Raw genomic sequence first — 22,200 nt, forward strand, 5'->3', positions numbered from 1 at the left:
TAAAACTCTTTTGCGAGTCAAAATACTTCTGGATCAAGGCCTCCCCCCTACCACCATACCCGACCACCCTACCCTACCCTACCACCCTACCCTACCACACCAGCTACCACACCACCCTACCCAACCACCCTACCCTACCACCCTACCCTACCACCCTTCCCTACCACCCTACCACCTTGCCCTACCACCCTACCCTACCCTACCACTCTACCCTACCACCCCACCCTACTCTACCCTACTACACCACCCGACCACACCACCCTACCCTACCACACCACCCTACCCTACCACACCACCCTACCCTACCACACCACCCTACCCTACCACACCACCCTACTCTACCACACCACCCTACCACACCACCCTACCCTACCACACCACCCTACCACACCACACCACCCTACCCTACCACACCACCCTACTCTACCACACCACCCTACCACACCACCCTACCCTACCACACCACCCTACCACACCACACCACCCTACCCTACCACACCACCCTACTCTACCACACCACCCTACCCTACCACACCACCCTACCCTACCACACCACCCTACTCTACCACACCACCCTACCCTACCACACCACCCTACCCTACCACACCACCCTACTCTACCACCCCACCCTACCCTACCACACCACCCTACTCTACCACACCACCCTACCCTACCACACCACCCTACCCTACCACACCACCCTACCCTACCACACCACCCTACTCTACCCTACCACACCACCCGACCACACCACGCCACCACGCTTTTCCCGGCGCGAGTTGGCCATACTTCGCCACTATGTCCAGTGCGGCGTTAGGCTCAAGCGGGGGGGGGGGGATCTTGAGAGCGTCACTGGCGACCGGGCGGTGTTCAGCCCCCGGCCTGGAGCCGAGCTCGCACCGCTCGCCGCTGTCTCTCGCGGTCTTGGCGCGCTAACCGAAGCGCCACCGCTCTATGCGTCATCTGCCTTGGACCGTGACATTGTCAAAGATAACGCGATCGCGAGCAGTGTTTCGTGGTAATTCGGGCGACCTGTTGATTGGTTGATTGCACCGATTGTGTCTTGCTAGAGCAAATTATAATTACATCGGAAATTGAACGCGGCCCCTGTGCCGACTTTGATTAAGTCAATGACATTGTGACCTTAAAATAAACAACAACAAAACACATCTAATGGGCGACGTTTCGGGCAGCTGGCCCTTATTCATAGCACATCGCTCGTAGAGTTTGAACATATTCCTAAAATGACCGACTATACATAAAAAACATCACCTACTACGTTTTTTTTAATTTGAAGCCCCCATTGAGTGCAATTGACACGGGCGTCAAGTTTGTTGGTCATTCACGCGTGCCCGTGTTCATCACTGCGCAACGCAGCCGCGCTGCTGCGCTGCGTTCAGCATCGCCAGATTGTTTCGATATCTGGCGATGCTGAACGCAGCACAGATATCAAAACTAAATTTCGTTCGACTCTTGACGACGAAATCGTCGAACCAATTTCCGCGTATCCCGAGATCAGCCCCCTCCGTCAACAGCAATGACACCGCCACTAATTGTAATTCGCAACACCGATTAGATCAGTCGAAAATCAGACGGCCGCCACGTGAACTGAGATCGCACGCCGGTTAGATTAATCGAAATCACGCGCTGATTTAATTATAGATTAACGAAGACAAAGATCCCCCGTACAGGCTTAATAGACTGTTGGGGAAAGCGCTGCTTGCGAGCAGCACCTACGACGTTACACGAAGGGGTGGGTGGCCAACGCCACGACCGGCCGCACCAAGTACTCATTTGAGGCCGAGTCGACCTAGAGGGAGGGCCCCAGGACCGGTTCAGATAATCCGTCACCGGTGTTTTTGCCGTGAGCGGGATTCGAACTCGGGTGGCCGGCTGACCGCTACGCCACGCCGCAGCCTCCCGCACGAGTTTGACGAGCAACGTTCACACCAGTGACGGGTGGAAATAATATCTGCAATGAACAGCTTGGCAAAGTATATGATGCGTACGCTCAGAACTTGCAAATATAGCCAGCGAAAAAAATGTGTGTGTGTGTTTGTTTAATTGCTTAGTTAAATGCATAGATGCATACACACAAGCGGTTGCTGGAGCGGCGGCGCCAGGTTTGACGCCCTGCACGGCTAACATCAGTGGCGACTTCACATTCGAACCGCTCAAATGTACACAGTATATGTATCTAAACAGCCAACGTCTATGCTCCTAGCCTTCGACAACCCGCACTGAAACAGCGTGGTGAAGTTATGGTCAGGCGGCAGCCAGTGATCGACACGGCTTGGGAAGGGTTTTCATCCAACAGTGGATTGACAAAGAGCTATCAATCATCATCATCATCATCAATGACATCGTCGTTGTTACGATTTATTGGTTGCGATAATGATATACGAACGCGCAGCAATTAATCGGTACTAATCGACGCGTCGCACAAACTTCCGGTAAGGCTCACGTTACACCACGTGTCCGATTATCTCTCGAATTGGTCGAGAATTAGTTTTAATGAAGTCGCCCGCAGGTAAACTTTCGAAAGTTTGTTTTTTTGTTTTACCAAGTTCCGCCAGGCCAATTTAAAGGCCATTAACCAGTTCGCCGCAAGCATCTTCATTAACGCCCACGTCAAAGGATGCCAACGTCGACTCCACGTTGTGAAAAGTTAACAGGGGGAAGTCTGCATCACGAAGACGGAACAACAATTGTGATGTCGACGACGACGATAACTGCAACATGTGTCAGCTTATTCCAACCACGAAGATAACGTTATTCCCCCGTATTGCCAAAACAGACTGTTGGGGCAAGTGATGTCAGCGAGCACCTATGAAGGCCGGCACTGTGGCACACGAGGGGGTGGGTGGCCAGCACCACGCCTGGCCGCCTTTGTCTCCCCAGTGGCGATGTTTACGACACACCGCACCAGGTACTCACTTAAGGCCGAGTCGACCTGTGGTAGGCCCTGGACCGGTTCAGACAATCGTCACCGGTGTTGCCCGTGAGCGGGAATCGAACTCGGATCGCCGGGTTCGTAGCGCAGCGCGCTGACCGCTACACACACGCACGCACAAACGCACGTGTTCACGACTATACATTCCGACGGGACGAGGAGGCTTTCCAAACCACGGAGCGGACTTATTCGTGATGGCGATTAATGATTGAACAGATTTGGTGGATATTTTGAGTTGTTGTTATGCCAGAGATGGTCATTTCCGAACGATTTGCACGCGCGTGGCGCCGCGTCTTCGCCAGCCGTTCCGAACGACGTTGGTGCCAGCTTCTTGAAGCGAAGAAGAAGAAGACGTTTCGACGCGAATGAACGAATGAACGTCGGCAGAGCACCCACCACCCGTACGCGAAACGGAGCTGGCCACAGAACGCCTCTGGGGTCTACAAAATTAGCCAAATATTGGATGGAGCGAACTAATGCAGAGAATCCTTTACCACGCAAAAGACAAAGATCCCCCCCGTGTAGCCCGCGACAGACTTTTTGGGTGCAAGTGCTGTAAGCGAGTCGCGACACCAATGAAGGCCGGAACGGCACACAGAGGGGGTGGCTAGCACCACGCTCGGCCACCACCACGCTCGGCCACAACGACAATGACAAATATCCACCGCGTAGCCTTAAGACTGAATGGGCAAGTGCTGTTCGCGAGCAGCTACGAAGGCAGGCACGGCACACGAGGTGGTGGGTGGCCAGCACCACGCACGGCCGCCTTTATCTCCCCAGTGGTGATGTTTTACACACCGCACCAGGTACTCATTTGAGGCCGAGTCTACCTAGGGGAGGCCCCGGAACAGTTCAGATGATTACAACGATTATAACCGTCACCGGTGTTGGCCTGAGTGGGGATCGAACTCGGGTGGCTGGGTTTGTGGCGCAGCGCGCTAACCGCTGCACCACCGCTCCCCACACGCCCGGCCACACACCCGGACGCACGCACGCGCGTGGAGAGCCTTGTCACGAGGTAAATGACCCAGGCATTAAACACAGCAAAGGGACACACCGCATCCTGAACGCATGCACGCTCAGGAGTCCGCTCCTAAATCTGCACAACTACAAATTGACTGGAGAGTGAAACAAATGTTTGTTTATTGCATGGAGCATCCCCCCCACCCCCCACAAATAAAACAAAGTCGCTAAAATCCAGATACAAAATAGCAAGTAATCCGTAGCACGTGGTTATGGGCAGGATCAGCCAAATATAGGACAATTTCTAGGCGGAATTGGACGTGCAACGAAAACTTGTTGTTGTTGTGCGACATTTTTGACATTTCTAACTGCGCGGCCGTGCGGTGTGCAGAGCGTGGGACTCGCGTGTGTGATTTTTACTGTATGCGAGATATCTACTCGCGCAGTGTTTGCTCCTCGAAATTCCCATGGATTAGTGCAAACACGACGAGAGGGACAGCGGCCAGCAGACTGTGTGTGTGTGCGCGTTGGCTCGCTCGCGCCGTGTGTTTTTAAAGGAAGGGGACCGGAGCCGGGCTCTGTTGTGAATGCCAATGCTTGTGTGAATTCTTCTCTCTCTTCCTGTCAAAGCCGATGGTTCTATTCCGAGCGACTAGATGCCAATGTCGAGTGCTTGCTGCTGCTGCTGCTGCTACTGCTGCTGGCCACGTCGAGAGGACTTCAGCAAAGAGAGTTCATGTCGTTTTGCTGTTCCTGCTCCGTTGAAAGAGCTCAGACCGCAGTGGCTTACTAATTAGTAGTCTACGGCTTGTTTTGGATGGCCACAATCAAACTACTGTGACTGGTATGTAATCTATTCCTATGTATCTCTATGAGCCTCTACGGGCATCTATGTATCTCTATAAGTCTCTATAGGTTTCTATGTATCTCTAAGAGTCTCTATGGGTCTCTATGGATCTCTGAATGTCTATGAGCCTCTATTGGTCTGTGTATCTCTACGGGGGTTACGAAATGGTCAATGTTTTGCGTTGCATGAATACCGTGGCTTGGCTGGAGCTGAGGGTATTTGTATTCTCTACGATGGGACGAATTTACTTTCGTTTGCACAGATCGTGAATTTTGGCAACGCGGAGTTTAAATCAGAATTCCAGGATCTCGGCGTGAGAGACGGTGGCAGATTTTGGGAGGTCTTCATCCAAGGGTGGGGATTACCGGTGGCCAAGGTACCGTCATCACCAGGGCGATGATTTAAATCAGATCCACGTCTCGCGCTGTCTTACGGAAAGGGCTCAAAATATTACAACTCAATATAAAAAAATTTTAAAATCCAGTTTGAAAATAAATGTCTTTAGAACCGCTTTTTGCGTGATAAGTTTGTTGCCCTTCCCGCGCACCTCCAATGAGCACGGTTGGCTACGACGTGAGGTGCGAAAGAAGTTCAACAAACGTCCCTAACGTGTTTTTTTGCTCCTGTGTAGAACTTAAAGTCGCCGAAGCGGCGGCTAAAACTCGTGGGGGCGGGTAGCTGCCATGCGGCGACGAATAACGACAAATTAAACAAGACGTATGAAAGATGTCAATCGTTGCGTTGATAATTTATTTAAACTTTTTTTTTTCACCCCCTCATCAGAAAATCCTATGCACAGGTTTCTATTTAACTTAAACAAAAAAAGACATCGAGATTCAAATAATAATAATAAAGTGGATAAAACACAACAGGGGACACCCCCCCCCCCCTCCTTATTTAAACATCTACACTCGAGAACGGGAGCTCACGCACGTAACAGAGAATATCAGCCGTTTGGATCACACGCAGCGATCGTCTGCAGACGTCGACAGAAACCAAATATACATAACCAAGCGTCGCAGACCGTAACACGGGCGGCTGGTCACTTGCACGTGCCTTCACGCTTCAGCTAGTGCATTTTAATTTATCGAGTGACAAAAAAAATATATATATGTATACGTGTATATATGTATAACGAACGGCAACACGAGTTGGTTGGGAGCGGTTGTCAATCTACAAGTGAGTAAGTTCAGTATGGCACAGCGGAGTCAAGAGGCGGCAGCCCGCGCTCACAACTTTAATCCGGGCGATTGTCTTTCGGATTCTCTTCCCGGGGAATCTGCTCGACGACGGAGACGACGACGACGACGATGATAAGGAGGAGCGTTAATTCGCCGCCTCCAAAGTCCCGCGACGCTCCCGAGTCGTCATCGACGTCTTCCCCAACGGTAATCCTCCTCCTCCTCCTCCTCGGGCGCCACCACGGTCCGGCACAAACTACTACAAAATAAACGGAGCCAACTTGGAACAAGCTGCACGTTTTTTATTTCTTTTCCCCCACTACAGTCGGTCAAACCTGCTGCTGCTGCCGCCGCCGCCGCCGCCGCCGCCAGCGCCGGCGCCCGCGACGGTGATCACGCCGGTGTCCGTCGCCGGTGCCACCGCCGGTGCCGGCGCCGGTGCGACGGCGAGGCCGAGGGCCCACCCCGCCGGCTCACCACGTCCTGCCATATAGGAGAGTGGAGCCCGCCGACATCACCATGTTGTACTCGGCCACCGGCGACGTCATGGACGCCATCGAGGCCACGGCCGTGTGGAGGTCGGAGGGGCTGAGCGGCGCCTCCACCTGCACCAGCTCCACGCCCTGCTCCGTCTGCTGGATGAGCGACGAGGCGGTGCCGCCGCCCGATATGACGCCTCCCGCCCCTTGCTGCTGCTGGTGCTGCTGGTGGTGGTTGCTGTGGTTGTGGTGATGGCCCTGCTGCTGCTGCTGCTGGTGGTGGTGGTTGGACGTGCCCTGCGCGGAGACGCCGGTTCCGCCGGGGCACGGCTTGCCGTCCTTGACGAGCACCGGCACGGCGACGCGGCGAGGCGACTGCTGCTGCTGCCCGCCGCCGCCGGCGCCGTCCTGCTGCAGCTGCTGCGACACCTTGTCCTTGGCCTGGCGCTTCATCTTGTAGCGGTGGTTCTGGAACCAGATCTTGACCTGCGTCGGGGTGAGGTGGATCATGCTGGCGAGGTGCTCGCGCTCGGGCGCCGAGAGGTACTTCTGCTGCTTGAAGCGGCGCTCCAGCTCGTAGACCTGCGCCTGCGAGAAGAGCACCCGCCGCTTGCGCCGCGGCGTCGAGACGAGCGGGGCCAGGACCTTGCCGGCGTCGCCGCCCATGCCTCCGTACGCGTTCATCCCTCCCATGTTCATGCCGGACGACGTGCTCATGAAACGCGAGACTGCGGAGGGCAGGCGGCGGGGAGATACCGTCGGGGGGGTCGGGGGCGGGGAGGGGTGGCGCGGGGGAGGAGAAGGGCCCGGGAGGCGACTGGTTAGGACACGACGCGTGGGGAAGGGATCGGAGCGAGAAACGTCTTTCACCGGAGCGTTCGGGGGAGAGGACGGCGCCCTTTCGGAAACGGGCTTGGAATTGCGCACGGGCGTCGTCAGTCTTCGCCCGGAAGCCGTGGCTAACCGGAGGCGCGAGAGGATTTCAGCGTGCCCGCCCGCCCGCCCGCCCGCCCGCGTACGGACGGTCGTTCGACGCAGGTGGTTGCGATATCGCACCGGGTGGAAAGTCCGTGTCGCCGCCACAACGCCGTTTTGCGACGTGAACATGTGAGGCTGTTTGGTTATTTCTTAATGGGCGAATCGTAATATCTTGCGTACGCGCAGCTAATGGATGAGGTCTGCCGATGAGCTTGTTTATATATGTGCGTCTGAAATCGTGGAAGTTTCCAAAAGTTTCACACGACAAACGACGCTGAGTGCAGAATTGTGCGTCTACCTTTTCAATATAAACCCACAAAACACACGCACACAGGACAAGATAAGGCGGAGATCCCCCGTGTAGCCTCAACAGACTTTTGGGGCAAGTGCTGTTAGCGAGTAACCTATGAAGGCCGGCACGGCACACGAGGGGGTGGGCGGGCAGCACCACGCCCGGCCGCCTTTGTCTCCTGAGTGGCGATGTTTACTAAACACCACACCAAGTGCTCGTATGAGTCTACCTAGGGGAGGCCCAGCACCGGTTCAGAAAAACCGTTACTGGTGTTGGCCGTGAGCGGGAATCGAACTCGGGTCGCCGGGTTCGTAGCGCAACGCGCTAACCGCTGCACCACCGCTCCCCCTTCAATTTAAAACCCATAAAACTCATGCAAACGCTCGGCAAAACAAAACTCGAGACACATCAACATTACAGAAAAACAAAACTCGACAGTGAGTGACATCTCTCCAACTCTCCCACCACCACCACCACCACAGCCAACACCAACACAGCCAACACCACCACAGCCAACACCGCCACGACTACCACCACCACTAGCACAGCCACCACCGCCGCCGCCGCCGCCACGATTTCTCACTTACACTCGTACTCACTGGTGGAATATCTGGGATCGGCGTTGGCGCCGTACCAGCCTCCTCCGGCGCCGGCGCCTCGCATGCCATCCTGGTACGGTGGCAGTTCCCCCATGGCGGCGTGCACTCCGCCCAGCGCGCCGTTGCAGTACGCGGCGCTGTTCACGTGGGCCGCGTGGGCCGCGTGGTGGTGGTGGTGGTGGTGGTGGTGCGGCAGCTGCGGCATGTGGTAGGCCGCCGCCGCCGCCGCCGCCGCGGACGTCGGAGCGCCCTGCTGCTGCTGCTGCTGGGCCTGCGCGTGTCCCACGTGCATCGACTGGCCCACCAGCACGCCGCCGCCGCCGCTGATGTTGCCGATCACCGGCCCCGTCGACGCCGCGCGGTAGCCCGCGCCGCCGACGCCGCCCGCCCCGTGCATGCCCGAGTGGAGCGGCACCTCCATGGCCACCTTCCTGTAGCTCTCCTCCATCGGGCTGAGGATGTCTGTCACCGAGAAGGGAGTAGAATGCTTCGGGCTCATGGACATGGTTCAGTGGAGGAACAGGTAAATTTGCCCAGCGGCTCAGCCACGGCCCCCCTCTTCCCCCCCTCCGTGTTGGCTTTTCTTCTTATAGGCGCCCTCTCCAGCGATTGGCTGGAGCGGCCGGCCCGGCCAGCGCTTATCTGCCCGTTTGTTTGAGTGCGGTTCTGTTGGAGGGGGGGGGGATGGGGGCGGGGGATGGAGGAGAAGTGGCGGGGGGGGAGGTGAGTTGCGGGTGGTGCGCTGGGAGGGGGGTGGGGGGGGTTAGTGGACAGGGGAAGGGGTAGCGGAGGGGGGTAGTGGTGGTGGTAGTGGTGGGTGGTGGCGGTTGTCGTGTTTAGCCACAGATTGGAGGCGGGGCACCGCCACCGCCACTGCCGTAGTCAACAATGGCAGCGCGGGAAGCACCGGGTCAACTCGGCTCCGAACTGCCAGGCCACTCACTTTTGGCGGGCGACCGACCCCTGCGCCCCCGCTCCATGCTGGACTCCGAGTGGACGCGGCACGGCCAAACCTGGAGGCGGAACGCGGGCGGCGGGGGGAGCAGAAGTTGGGTCGTGTGAGACTTGGGACGGCGTACGCGGCCGGGTGAATAGTTTTACAATTCGAACAAAACTGGGTTCAAAAGTTTCGTTTGCCGCACGAGCCCTTTTGAGACGGTCGCGCCAAGGCTAATTTATTCCCGTCGGCGGTGGCGATGGCAACGTTGCGTTGACGCACACGTACGTTCAGAAGTTGTCCAACGGTGCGTCATAATACCGCGATACGTTTCTTGTGATGTACGGCCTTCCTGTGGAGGTCTCCTCAGCGTCGGGGATTTCTGTGAAAATGTGGGAAATAAATGCGTTATTAAGTCCAGTTACAAGACTAAAAAAACTGAAATTTGCCACGTGACTGATTACCAATTTTTTTTAAAACAAACACGCTAAATATAAATTTAGATTTAAAGCTTTCGTGACTGCAGGGATTCGTATTCTTGGTTCTTTCGGTAAAGTCACGTAGAAGGGAAACACTATTATTTTATTGTTTCCCTTCTATGTGACTTTACCGAAAGAACCAAGAATACGCTAAATATATTTCGGCTTTTTAACATAACTGCTGCTCTATGCTCATATCACAGCGAATAAAGGAAGCCATGAGATCAATTTCTTCTGCACGATATTCTTAGCCTTGAGGTATTTTGACACGAGCCAAGAACACCCACCCTGTATAGGCAGAAACCAGCGTGAAAACTAATCAATCATCCCCGATTCGGCCTCCAAGTCTGTCATCAACAGTAAGAATAGTCCAAATGGACGTTTGGGCGGCACACGGGTGCAGCATAACAACACACACACACACCGGTCCTCATAAAACAGTCTCGTTGATGTTGCTGTTTGCCGTTGAGTGAGCTGCAGACTCTTAACTTAGATTCAGCAGCCACTTACCCCATTCGAACGTGGCGGTGGTGACACCACGAGTCGAAATATTTCGATGCCACCGTCCGCCAAGAAATTATTCCGGAAATGAATCGAGGAACTGTTCGGCCAAGTCTAGGGCACGAGGAGTCAAATCTTGCCGCATTCAGAACATGGAGAGCCAGCCAATCGTCGCCAGGGCTGGGTGCTGCTCTACGGCAACAGACTGTGACGCTTCGTGTTCAGCCGCTCATAAACTTCCGTGTTCCGACCGCTTCGACATCACGAGAACCGATTTTGCCGCACCACCACCACCACCACCGCGCAAGGTTTGCTGACCGGGGTTGCGAATCGTGGGGATTTGGATATTTATTTATTCGCACCGCGCACTACCGGTGTGCCGCCAATACGTTCAAATGTTAGATCACGAACCGCTATCTATAAACTGCGGAAATAACTCGACAGGCTGACGTGGATACCGATCGGCACGACACCGAGTGCGGGGTGCACTCCGATCGAACCGAGACGATGCCACATTTGAACAGGTCTTCGTTCAAACTCAAAATACGGAAGGGGGCCGACGACGCGAGCAGTGTTCGAGAGACTCACATTGACGGACTCGCGGTTAAAAGATCGCGGGGGCCACGTCAAACCCGGGAGACGGAGCGGCGAGCGGAACATCGTCTCGCGCGCAAGAGCCTGGAGGTGCTGTCACATCGCCGCGGCATCGCGAGCGACGGGAACAGCTTCACGGAGTGGGGGGGGGGGGGCGGCGGGGAGGCCTTCATCCAGCAGTGGACTGAGGACGGCCGACAATGATGATTAAATAAATAAATAAGATATTGATTTAAAGCTTTCGTGACTGCAGGAATCCAAACGCATTGGTTCTTTCGGTAAAGTCATCACGTGGGTAGGAAATAAAATAAATCACGACGTTTCACAAGCAATCATCATCAGGTGGGAAAACCACAGCAAGAAACGTCGTGGTTTGTTTTCATTTGATTTCTAACTACGTGACTTTACCGAAAGAACCAAAGAGTATGAATAAATATAATTTTACTTTTACATTTTTTTTGTGATTTGCTTCCCTTTACTAAGCTTTGCACCGCTATCGCGTTTCTGTATTGTGTCTCGTTGCACTTCCGATCAGAGCGGGTGGCTACGTACGGTGCGAAAGAAGTTCAACGTACATGGGCAACTTTCTGACCAGCCCCTTACTGGACATCTGTGAAAAAAAGAGCCTCATAGCTCATCGGATTCCTCCAGTGTCAATAAATACTCCGATTCTGAACTTAACACGGAGCAAAAACTTTTGCATTCGTAACGGGCTGCAGCATCTCGGCCCGCCCCCGACAACGACGTGGGGTAGAGGTGGCGGGGGGACCGGGGGGGGGACCGGGGGTGAAAAACTAGGGGGTGCCACAGAGGGGGGGTGGAGGGAGCGGGGGGTGCCACACAGAGTGCCGGGGGGGGGGGTGAAGAGCACCCGGTCGTCGCGAGTGGAGGGGCGTGCGTGGGAACGGAGCGTCGCAACGCAACGCGCGTCGAGTTAAACGAGGGGGACGCTCGACGCTCAGGAAACGCCGCCGGATTCAATTAAAGTTCACATCCATAGTGGGGGGGGGGGGAGATAAAGGCGCAGCACTGCAATCGCCGTCCTCAAGCCACCACCGGCGGAAAAGGTCCCCCACCCCCCCTCTGCCCGGGAGGGAGGTCTCGAACGCTCCCCGTGGTGGATATTTGGCCTCCTCTCCCACGCCGGCCAGCTGCGTCTTGCGAGAGATGGGGAGCGCCCACGCTCGACCCTTCTGCGTCACATGACCTTGCCGATCGAGCAACTGTGAGTGTGGTGGTAAATTGCCCACGATGCGTTCCTACGCGTGGGTTATGTTGTTTAAAGGTTGTTGTCAATTATTTTTGATTTTTTTTTTTTAACAATCAAATATTAAAAAGCTCTTACGTTAAGTTACTGCCGGACAAAGAATTTCCCATGCTTCGTCAGTCACGGGGGATGATGGCTCATATTTCACCAAGCTTGTCAATGTGTGTTTCTGACGGTGGAGAGTGGGTGGGGGGAATTGAGGGAGGGGGGTGGCAGGCAGGAACAGCCGAAATGGCAACAGCTTTTTTTCCGTTTTAACTTTAATTTAGCTTCACAACTTGTCCAATGTGTACATCACGCCTACAAAAACCTCCCCTCTGATATCACCAAGGTGAACAGGGTCGTTGGGGGTTCGGCTACAGGCATGGGTGACCCGCTGGGGTTCAGAGGATTACCGATCGCATCATATAATGGCCGTAAGGGTGGCGCGAGGCATTTGCGTTCAGTTAAAAGGCTCTCCTGTCACTCATTCCTCGATATCTTGTAGCACGCCGCCGTCAACGACATCATCCCAGTCTTAGTCATCGTGTTGTGGCTGTCAAGCCACATGGCATACGGCCGTTTCAATACGGGACTTTGTCGGAGGAACGTTGAGATTTCTAAGGGCACGGGGTGAACAATAAGGTCTGAGTTGGTCTGTAATAAGGTAGGGCACTGATAAGGGGTTGACAGGTGTGTGTAAGCTACGTCATAGAGCGCACTGGGTGAAGGCGATTATTAATACGGAGCCAATAATGTTTGTGTGTAACGCGCGTGACGTCACTCTGCATGCCGCACCTCCTCCCCCCCCGTCATTAATATTCATGAGCGGGTGGATTTTTACACTCGAGCGGAAATAAAACAAAAATTCTCGCAAATTCGCTTTAAGTTTTGACGTTTCTTAATTGAAAGTTAATCTAATAAATAATTCTACGCAGCAACAAAGTGGATTTGGTGTCTTTAATTCTTCAGCACTTGAGACAAAATCTAAGTCTAATTTATGCGTCTACATTATGGTAAAATAGACATTTCTCGGGGATTTTCCAGATATTGTATCGAATTCCAATTTATTTCAACCCCAGCGACCGAAAGCAGAAGAGAATAAAGTATCAGAGCAGTGAATTTGACCAAATTGAAGGTCAGTTATATACAGTGCTACAGTGAACTGCAGTGCAGTGTTGACATACTGTACTGCAAGATTCAATGCCATTAAATTCACACAAGATACAATTATACTCGTAAATATTAGTTTCCGTCCTAGGACGGGCAAAGAAGCTAGTATGTAAATATACAATTAGAAATATTGATTTCGCTGTTGCCATCCTGTAGCGCCACATTACCCGGTGATAGATACTGCTGCTGCTGTGTTGGCAGTGGCGCACGAGAACAGTCACGAACAACAACAACAAGTCACCACGTTCGTCACAAACAACACCATGCGTGGCAAATAAAAAGGGTGAAAATATAGAACATGTTGAACGGAGCGACGTTTCAGCAAATAGCCCTTCCTCTTCATTATATGCACGTACGTATGTATATTGAACTTATTAGCACCGCCGTTCGTATCCTACCGTGTCAATCCGACCACGCTAAGGCACGGGGTGGAAGGACGACAAACTGAGCACACACAAAAAGTTTAGTCTTGCCCCTTCCATGGCGTGTGCTGTGAAGGAGGGCCGCTCCCCGAAACGTCGCCCATCTCACATTCATCCCCTTGCCATGGCCACGCGCACGCACGGACGCACGTTCCGTGACGCACGCGCACGCTGCTGTCGTCGAACGCCTCGCGTGACGTGCGTGGCGCACGTCACGCTCACGGTCCGCCAAGAGCTCAGTGGAGAGTTTCGACGACGAGGGGCAGCGATCGAGAACTACCCCCCTCACCCCCTCCCCACCACCCCCCTCACCCCCTCCCCACCACCCCCCTCACCCCCTCCCCACCACCCCCCTCACCCCCTCCCCACCACCCCCCCCACCGCTCCCCCCCACCCTCTACCCCCCACGTCGTAACCGAGCATCGTGTCGATTGCCTCCTGCGCATTAACGCAATTGCTCTGAATAACCGGCCGCTTTTTTTAATTAATGCCTTGTGTTTTTAATTCACTCTCCTCTCATTATTTTTTTTGGGGGGGGGGGGGCGAACGCAAAATAAAGGAACGTGGAGAGAGAGCATGAGAGTTGGTTAATGGACACAGTGAGCCCCCCCCCCCCCCCCCGTTTTGCATAATGCGACTTGCGGTATTAATAGCGGTGCCCGTTAATTGTCCTCGACGCGACGTGGCGGAGAGCCCTCGGAGGCAAGAAACTAAATATTGATGCGCAAAACGCGAACATTTTTAACGAGCAAAAATAAAGACGAATTTTTCTCCCCCCCCCCCCCCCCCGATGTCCAGCTCGAATGAGCGAATGATTCGTCGCGCGTCTCCTGCCCCCACAGCCCTGAGCCAGCGGGTGGCAACTCCACATTCCTACGGCGGGTGGCGAGTATATCCATACAATACTACCGGTTGACTTTCCCGCAAAATTGGTACTTATTTAATTTCACCCCCTCGACCTTCCCGCCCCACCCCCCCCCGCAAGAGGATTTGAACTCGCAACCTTCTTCAGATTGATTGCGAAGCCACTCGCTCTGCCACCAAGCCACACGGTCGGTTTGAAGGAAAAATAAATATAACATCGGCGCACGTGGATTAGAGACGATTTGAGAACGCACCCAGGTTAATAAACTATTACATTTTTTTTTAAACTAGGCAAGGCCCACTGAGCTACGTAGCTCTTTTGCAGAAGCGACCTGGTCACAGATGACAGCTCAACGAAGTGGTTTATCGTTTGGAAATTTATAAGCAGCAACACTCCAAACGCATCTTTCTAAATGTGGAGGAACTGGAAAAAAATCCACGCGAGCAACGTGCACACTCCCAAATTCCCAAATATACCGGACAAGGTAGTTAACATCTCGTCACCGACTGTGCCTCATGGTGCCTGAGAGTTGAAGACCGCACAACTGGCTCATGCAGAACCACCATCTAATTAGGTGACAAAGATCTTCCATATAGCCTTAACAAACTGTTGGGGCAAGTACTGTTACTGAGCACCTATGCAGTCCGACACACCACACGTGGAGGTGGGTGTCCAGCACCACTGCCGGCCGCCTTTATCTCCCTAGTGGCAATATTTACTACACACCGCACAAGTCGACCTAGCGGATGCCCAGGACCTGTTCAGATAATCGTTAATGGTGTTGGCCATAAGCAGAAATCGAACCTGGGTCGTTGGGTTCGTAGCGCAGCGTGCTAACCGCGACACTACCGCTCCCCATTAGGTGACACACACGCAGTACGACTGTGTTGTGTTTTCCAGTTGTCCCACCTGTTGTCCATTGGACTTGGGCTCAACGTGTACGCCTGGCATGCAGGAGGTCGTGGGTTCGATCCCGACCCTGACGCCTCTCTCCCGTGGATTTTTCTACTCTTAAACGTGCGTTTAAGAGTATTTGGCTGTTATAATTGTCCACGCGATAAGCCACCTCTTTGGGCTATCATCTGTGGCCAGGTCACTTCCAAAGAAAGAGCCAGTGGGCCTTACCTGGGAAATAAAATGAAATTGAGAGTGTCGACAGCTTTTGTAACGCTCGGATGTAACTTGAGTTCCCACTATACGGCCTTTCCTGTGTGTGTTAGGTAGTGTAGCAGTTAGCGCACTGCACCGTGAACCCGGCGACCCGAGTTCGACTCATGCTCATGGCCAACACCAGTAACGATTATATTATCTGAACCGGTCCTGGGCCTTCCCAAGGTCGACTCAGCCTCAAATGAGTAGCTGGTGCTGTGTGTAAAACATCGTCTCTAGGGAGACAAAGGCGGCCGGGCGTGGTGTTGGCTACCCACCCCCTCGTGTGCCGTGCCGGCCTTCATAGGTGCTCGCTAACAGTTCAGGCTATACGGGGGACCTTTGTCTCTGATAGGATGCAAAATCTTTTGTGTAGATGGTTGTTACTCGCGACTGTCCTCGGCTCGGTGAATGCCGTCCCCGTCGATTTTTACGCCTTAATTTTTGTCTTCTCCGTATAATTCATTTTTTCCTAAGAAAACATTTCCGAAAGTTACCGCGCATAGCCTTGGGTTGAATGTTATTCCTTGACCGTCGCCTCCTCCTCTGATTTATAATCTTGTTACTCTCTTTTTACATAATCTAAGTGTAGCTCTTCTAACTTTATAAATGGTCTGGATGATTTCAATGGATGTAATGTGCGTATATATAATTTTTTTTATTAAGACCTTGGCTTGTGAGAGATGGAGATGACTGCATCCGTTTCCACCAAATCGAATGCCCTTTTTGTGGTCTACAACAGCCGGGTGTCATGATATTTGATATTACTTAGGGATTTTAGATCATCCGATTGAGGGTATATATGTATATATTTTTATATATCCTTTATCTATCTCAAATCCCTTTTGCTCTGATTGTTACCTGGCCTCTAAATTGTCCACGATTCCATTCCATTATCTTCATGAACAAGTTATAGGAGCCACAGTGGAGAGATGTTAACTCCCTCGCCTGGTATACAGGAGGTCGTGGGTTTGATCCCGACCCTGGCGCCTATATGTTTATAGTTTGCATGTTTCCCCATGGTGGGCACGTGGATTTTTCTCTGGACACATTTAGAAACATACATTTAGAGTATTTGGCTCCTGCTATAAAGTTCGACGTGATAAGCCACTTCGCTCAGCTATCATTTGTCGCCAGCATTACCTGGTGAAAAAAAATAGTTGTAGTATCGTCGTGAATTTCCCAGAATTCACCGGATCTCATCATGTCTTACGAAGGTAAGCAGGTTTTAGCCTGGATAGCCCTCGGTCAAACGATCAGCATGCATAACAGGTGTTATAAGCTGCTCCGGAATGTGGGGGGGGGGGGGGGGTAGAGTCACTACGTGGTGGGTAGCAGAGGGGCCAGAGAAAACAAAAGCTATTAAGTTTTGATTTAAAGCTTTCGTGACTGCAGGGATTCATATGCTTGGTTCGTTCGGTAAAGTCACGTAGAAGGGAAACAATAAAATAATAAAAATATAGAACAAGAAAATTATTGCTGTGGTTTTCACACCTGATGATGATTGCTTGTTGCAGTCGAAACGTCCTGAGAATTTTATTGTGTTATATTTTTTTATTATTTTATTGTTTCCCTTCTACGTGACTTTTCCGACAGAACCAAGAAAACAAAATCTATTGTTGTACTCTACCGATGCGCTCCCGCTTCTATGCTCGCTCGCAATCTTCGCCAAGACGCCGCACCCACCAGCGTGGGCCTTCATCCAGCAGTGGATTAACAAAAGGCTGCAGGTAATCATGATTCGTTGTTTTATGATTTAAATGCAAAAGCAAGTCTTGGACGAACCTTGCTCAAGCGCTCATCCCAAATAAGAATTCCGTAAATTTTGCCTAAACGTCGCAGTATATATTTTTTTTGACGGTAATTGTCCACCTCCTTCGTTCGTTAGCCTAAATCATGAATTTGCATGCGATTTGCATAAATCACAAATAATTGCTTCTCACAAGCGAGGCTTGATGCGCGTATCGTGAACGGTGAGGCTCAACTTTAATTGACAGATCGTTACGAGCCCAATAATTGGCACACAGCGCTTAGTCTTTGTTAGGTTATGAATTTTATTTAATAAATATTTTGGCAATTATATTTAAAAAATAAACCTAAAATTAGATTTAAAAGAAGAGAAAAAGCCCATCAGAAATTCTGGCTGTCCCCTTGTTTCGCGCCCATTATTATTATTATCGTCGCCATCAGCCGTGACCAATCCACTGCTGGATGAACGACTCCCCAAAAGCCATCGCCATCTCACACGGATCCTACCCACTAGATGATTTCATCACTCCATCTCCTCCCAGTGTAATATGAATGTACACATACATTATCTGTCTCGCGTACATTTCGACTGTTTGGGGTAAGTGCTTTTGGCGACCACCTATTAAGTCCGGCACGGCACACGATGGGGTGGGTGGCAAGCACCACGCCCGACCACCTTTGTTTCCCTCGTGCTGATGTTTACACACCAGGTAATTACTTAAGGCTGAGTCTACCTAGAGGAAACTCAGGACCGGTTCAAATTGGGCCACAGCTATTGCTCGAGTCAAACTCGGGTCACCGTGTTTGTTACAAAGTTCACCAACCACTACACTACTACTCACCACTCGCACGAGTGTACAATAATATCTGAAGGACCTCCCAGTAGTCAGCAATCGTTATTTCTCAACGTGCCTAATTACAATACCGTGCATTTACATAATTTATATTCTGCGTGTATGTACATCGAATGTAAATACGTGGTACGGTAGATATCGCTCTGCTCTTTTACTTTGAACCTGGCCATGGGTAACATCAGCGGTGAGTGACATATGAATCGGTTGTCCTCTGTGTATCAGAGGTTAATTGAAGCGATCTCAGAGGTGGCTCCGTGATATCCACTTCCGCGGGCCGCCCCCTTAACAAGGGGGGGGGGTCCCGCAGTGCTCTGCGCGTGTTCCAAACGGATTCTTGTCCTAGCGGTGGCGATAGCACATTCGCGATGAGATTGGGAAAACTGAGCGAAAAAAAAGGTGGCGTTTCCTCATTTCGTTCACGGTTCTGCGCAGATCGCAGTGCGAGGCAGCATGGAAAACCACACGCTCGGTGCATGGGGGGGGGGGGCACCGATTACAAAGGGGGTAAAGTTTAAAAAACCGCGGTGACCGGGAGTGCGGCGAGGGCAAAATTGTGCCGTCAACAAGCGTGCCAGCATTGGAGGGCCGAGGGCTTTCTCTCTAAACATTCAATTCCCACATCAGCTTTAACCGGGTGGGTGCGGGGGGGGTTGAAACACAGAGGGAGAAAAAAACAGCAGTACGGTTGGAGTGCGCACTCTTGTGACTCACTGAGCCGAGGGCCTCCACCTCCTTCCCCCACCACCTCCTCTGCCGCGACATGCGGTAACCAAAGCCCCCTAATTTAATTCACGCCCGCGATGCCGCCGCTCCGTTAACATTTTTGCCAAGTCGGCGGCAAGCAGGTGCTGGCGATTGTTGTCTCGGCGCGTTCACGCTGCAAAAAGACAAAGATGCCCCGTATAGCCTTAACAGACTGTTGGTGGCAAGTGCTGTTCGCAAGCAGTACTTACAGTGAGGGAAAAAAGTATTTGATCCCTTGCTGATTTTGTACGTTTGCCCACTAACAAAGAAATGATCAATCTATAATTTTAATGGAAGGTTTATTTGAACAGTGAGAGACAGAATAACAACAACCAAATCCAGAAAAAGGAATGTAAAAAATTTTATGAATTGATTTGCATTTTAATGAGGGAAATAAGTATTTGACCCCTCTGCAAAACATGACTTAGTACTTGGTGGCAAAACCCTTGTTGGCAATCACAGATGTCAGACGTTTCTTGTAGTTGGCCACCAGGTTTGCACACATCTCAGGAGGGATTTTGTCCCACTCCTCTTTGCATATCTTCTCCAAGTCATTAAGGTTTCGAGGCTGATGTTTGATAACTCGAACCTTCAGCTCCCTCCACAGATTTTCTATGGGATTAAGGTCTGGAGACTGGCTAGGCCACTCCAGGACCTTAATGTGCTTCTTCTTGAGCCACTCCTTTCTTGCCTTGGCCGTGTTTTGGGTCATTGTCATGCTGGAATACCCATCCACGACCCATTTTCAATGCCGTGGCTGAGGGAAGGAGGTTCTCACCCAAGATTTGACGGTACATGGCCCCGTCCATCGTCCCTTTGATGAAGTGAAGTTGTCCTGTCCCCTTAGCAGAAAACACCCCCAAAGCATAATGTTTCCACCTCCATGTTTGACGGTGGGGATGGTGTTCTTGAGATCATAGGCAGCATTCCTCCTCCTCCAAACACGGCGAGTTGAGTTGATGCCAAAGAGCTCCATTTTGGTCTCATCTGACCACAACACTTTCACCCAGTTGTCCTCTGAATCATTCAGATGTCCATTGGCAAACTTTAGACGGGCATGTATATGTGCTTTCTTGAGCAGGGGGACGTTGCGGGCACTACAGGATTTCAGGCCTTCACGACGTAGTGTGTTACCAATTCTTTTCTTGGTGACTATGGTCCCAGCTGCCTTGAGATCAATGACAAGATCCTCCCGTGTAGTTCTGGGCTGATTCCTCACCATTCTCATCATCATTGCAACTCCACGAGGTGAGATCTTGTATGGAGCCCCAGGCCGAGGGAGATTGACAGTTCTTTTGTGTTTCTTCCATTTGCGAATAATCGCACCAACTGTTGTCACCTTCTCACCAAGCTGCTTGGCAATGGTCTTGTAGCCCATTCCAGTCTTGTGTAGGTCTACAATCTTGTCCTTGACATCCTTGGAGAGCTCTTTTGTCTTGGCCATGGTGGAGAGTTTGGAATCTGATTGATTGCTTCTGTGGACAGGTGTCTTTTATACAGGTAACAAGCTGAGATTAGGAGCACTCCCTTTAAGAGTGTGCTCCTAATCTCAGCTCGTTACCTGTAATAAAGACACCTGGGAGCCAGAATTCTTTCTGATTGAGAGGGGGTCAAATACTTATTTCATTCATTAAAATGCAAATCAATTTATAACATTTTTGACATGCGTTTTTCTGGATTTTTTGTTGTTATTCTGTCTCACACTGTTCAAATAAACCTACCATAAGTTGATAATTTCTTTGTCAGTGGGCAAACGTACAAAATCAGCAGGGGATCAAATACTTTTTTCCCTCACTGTATGAAGGCTGGAACGGTACACGAGGGGGTGGGTGGCCAGCACCATGCCCGACCGCCTTCATCTCCCCAGTGGCGATGTTTACACACCAGAACAAGGTCGACTCATTTGAGGCTGAGTCGACCTAGGGAAGGCCCGGGACCGGTTCAGATAATCGTCACTAGTGTTGGCCGTGAGCGGGAATCGAACCCGAGTCGTCGGGTTTATAGCGCAGCGCGCTAACCAATACACTACCACTCTCCCGCAACGCCCACACACACACACACACAAGTATAAAGGCAAATATCCCCCATATAGCTTTAACAGACTGCTGGGGCAAGTGCTATCAGCGAGCAGCACCTATGAAGGCCGGCGCGGCACACGAGGGGCTGGGTGGCCAGCACCAAGCCCGACTCGCGCGAGCGCGCACACACACACACACAAGTACACATACCTCTGCAGTGTACGTGGCGCCACGCAACATCTCATCTGCCACCCACCTGGATGCACGAGAGTCCTCTGACATCACGAGATGGCCTCCGTGCCGTGGCTCTGTTGGCACAAGAGGCACTTTGGCCGGATTTCCCTCCTCCTCCGCGATTGATTTGCAGGGGTGGGGGGGGGGCTGTAAGCGAAACTTCAGAGTGTCGGGAAGGCTTTTATTTATTTATTTTGCTTTTATGACAACAGCAAAAAAATATAAACATTTTGTACACACAGTTGCTGAGCACTGGGGCCCAAAGCATTAAGTGGCTAGCAACAAAATGCACTGTTATTGAAGCTGTCATCAGGTCTACTCTAAATAATAATGACGACGCCAATTATTTACCCAGGACAGCCTCTCGATGAAGGGTCAATCTACACTTGGATGGTTTGGTGCGCCACGGTGGCAAGATGTTAACTACTTCGCCTGGTGTACAGGAGGTCGTGGGTTCGACCCCAAGCCCAACCCTGACGCCTGCTCGAAATTTGGAGTCTGTGTGTCTCTCTTCCTCGTGGTCGCGTGGAATCTTTTTTTATCTGGGCCCTCCGGTCCCCCCCCCCTCGCATTTATGAACAACATCCACGCGTCCAGAGCAGCGGACTGCTTTGTGACCAAATATATGAACGGCCGTGTCTCGTATTCACATGCATTGTGGCTGTTGATATAGACTTTTTTCACCGCATTAAAAAAAAGTATGTTATTTTGGTTGCCAACCCCCCTGGTTTGGAGTATTTGGCAACTATAAATGTCCTGATGATGAAAAGCCCGCTTCGTTGAGCTATCATTTGTGGCGAGGTCGCTTCTGAAGAAGAGCTACACGGCTCAGTGGGTTTTACCTGGTTAAAAAAAACATCGTTTATAGTTTTAGGTTTGGCCAATGTCACCCAAGAGTGTCTTGGCCCAATTGTACAAGGAGATAGTGACACTCAACACGGTC

General features: G+C 51.9%; 1 protein-coding gene and 1 long non-coding RNA gene across 4 annotated transcripts; one reads left to right on the top strand and one right to left on the bottom strand.

Annotated features, from left to right (window-relative positions):
- The first annotated feature begins 4,484 nt into the window (after nucleotides 1–4,484).
- LOC142924836 (uncharacterized) lies at nucleotides 4,485–6,342 on the top strand. Its single transcript, XR_012941931.1, has 3 exons — nucleotides 4,485–4,760; nucleotides 5,026–6,151; nucleotides 6,270–6,342. It is a non-coding gene; the product is annotated as an uncharacterized LOC142924836 (long non-coding RNA).
- LOC116943240 (homeobox protein Nkx-2.4-like) lies at nucleotides 5,496–21,397 on the bottom strand. 3 transcript variants are annotated; one of them, XM_076067689.1, is made up of 5 exons: nucleotides 21,280–21,397; nucleotides 9,551–9,611; nucleotides 9,236–9,305; nucleotides 8,281–8,754; nucleotides 5,496–7,151 (listed from the first exon to the last, which is right to left on the bottom strand). In XM_076067689.1, the coding sequence occupies exons 3-5, from the start codon at nucleotides 9,270–9,272 to the stop codon at nucleotides 6,418–6,420; spliced, it is 1,245 nt and encodes a 414-aa protein (XP_075923804.1). In that variant the 5' UTR covers nucleotides 9,273–9,305; nucleotides 9,551–9,611; nucleotides 21,280–21,397; the 3' UTR covers nucleotides 5,496–6,417. The 3 variants fall into 3 exon arrangements, with proteins under 3 accessions (XP_075923804.1, XP_032811828.2, XP_032811827.2); XM_032955937.2 differs by lacking the exons at nucleotides 9,236–9,305; nucleotides 9,551–9,611; nucleotides 21,280–21,397 and having other exon boundaries at nucleotides 8,293–8,965; XM_032955936.2 differs by lacking the exons at nucleotides 9,236–9,305; nucleotides 9,551–9,611; nucleotides 21,280–21,397 and having other exon boundaries at nucleotides 8,281–8,965.
- Nucleotides 21,398–22,200: the final 803 nt, after the last annotated feature.

The sequence above is a fragment of the Petromyzon marinus genome, chromosome 17, assembly GCF_048934315.1.
Source record: "Petromyzon marinus isolate PM22_M1 ecotype Great Lakes invasive population chromosome 17, UKy_Petmar_22M1.pri1.0, whole genome shotgun sequence".
Taxonomy (NCBI): domain Eukaryota; kingdom Metazoa; phylum Chordata; class Hyperoartia; order Petromyzontiformes; family Petromyzontidae; genus Petromyzon; species Petromyzon marinus.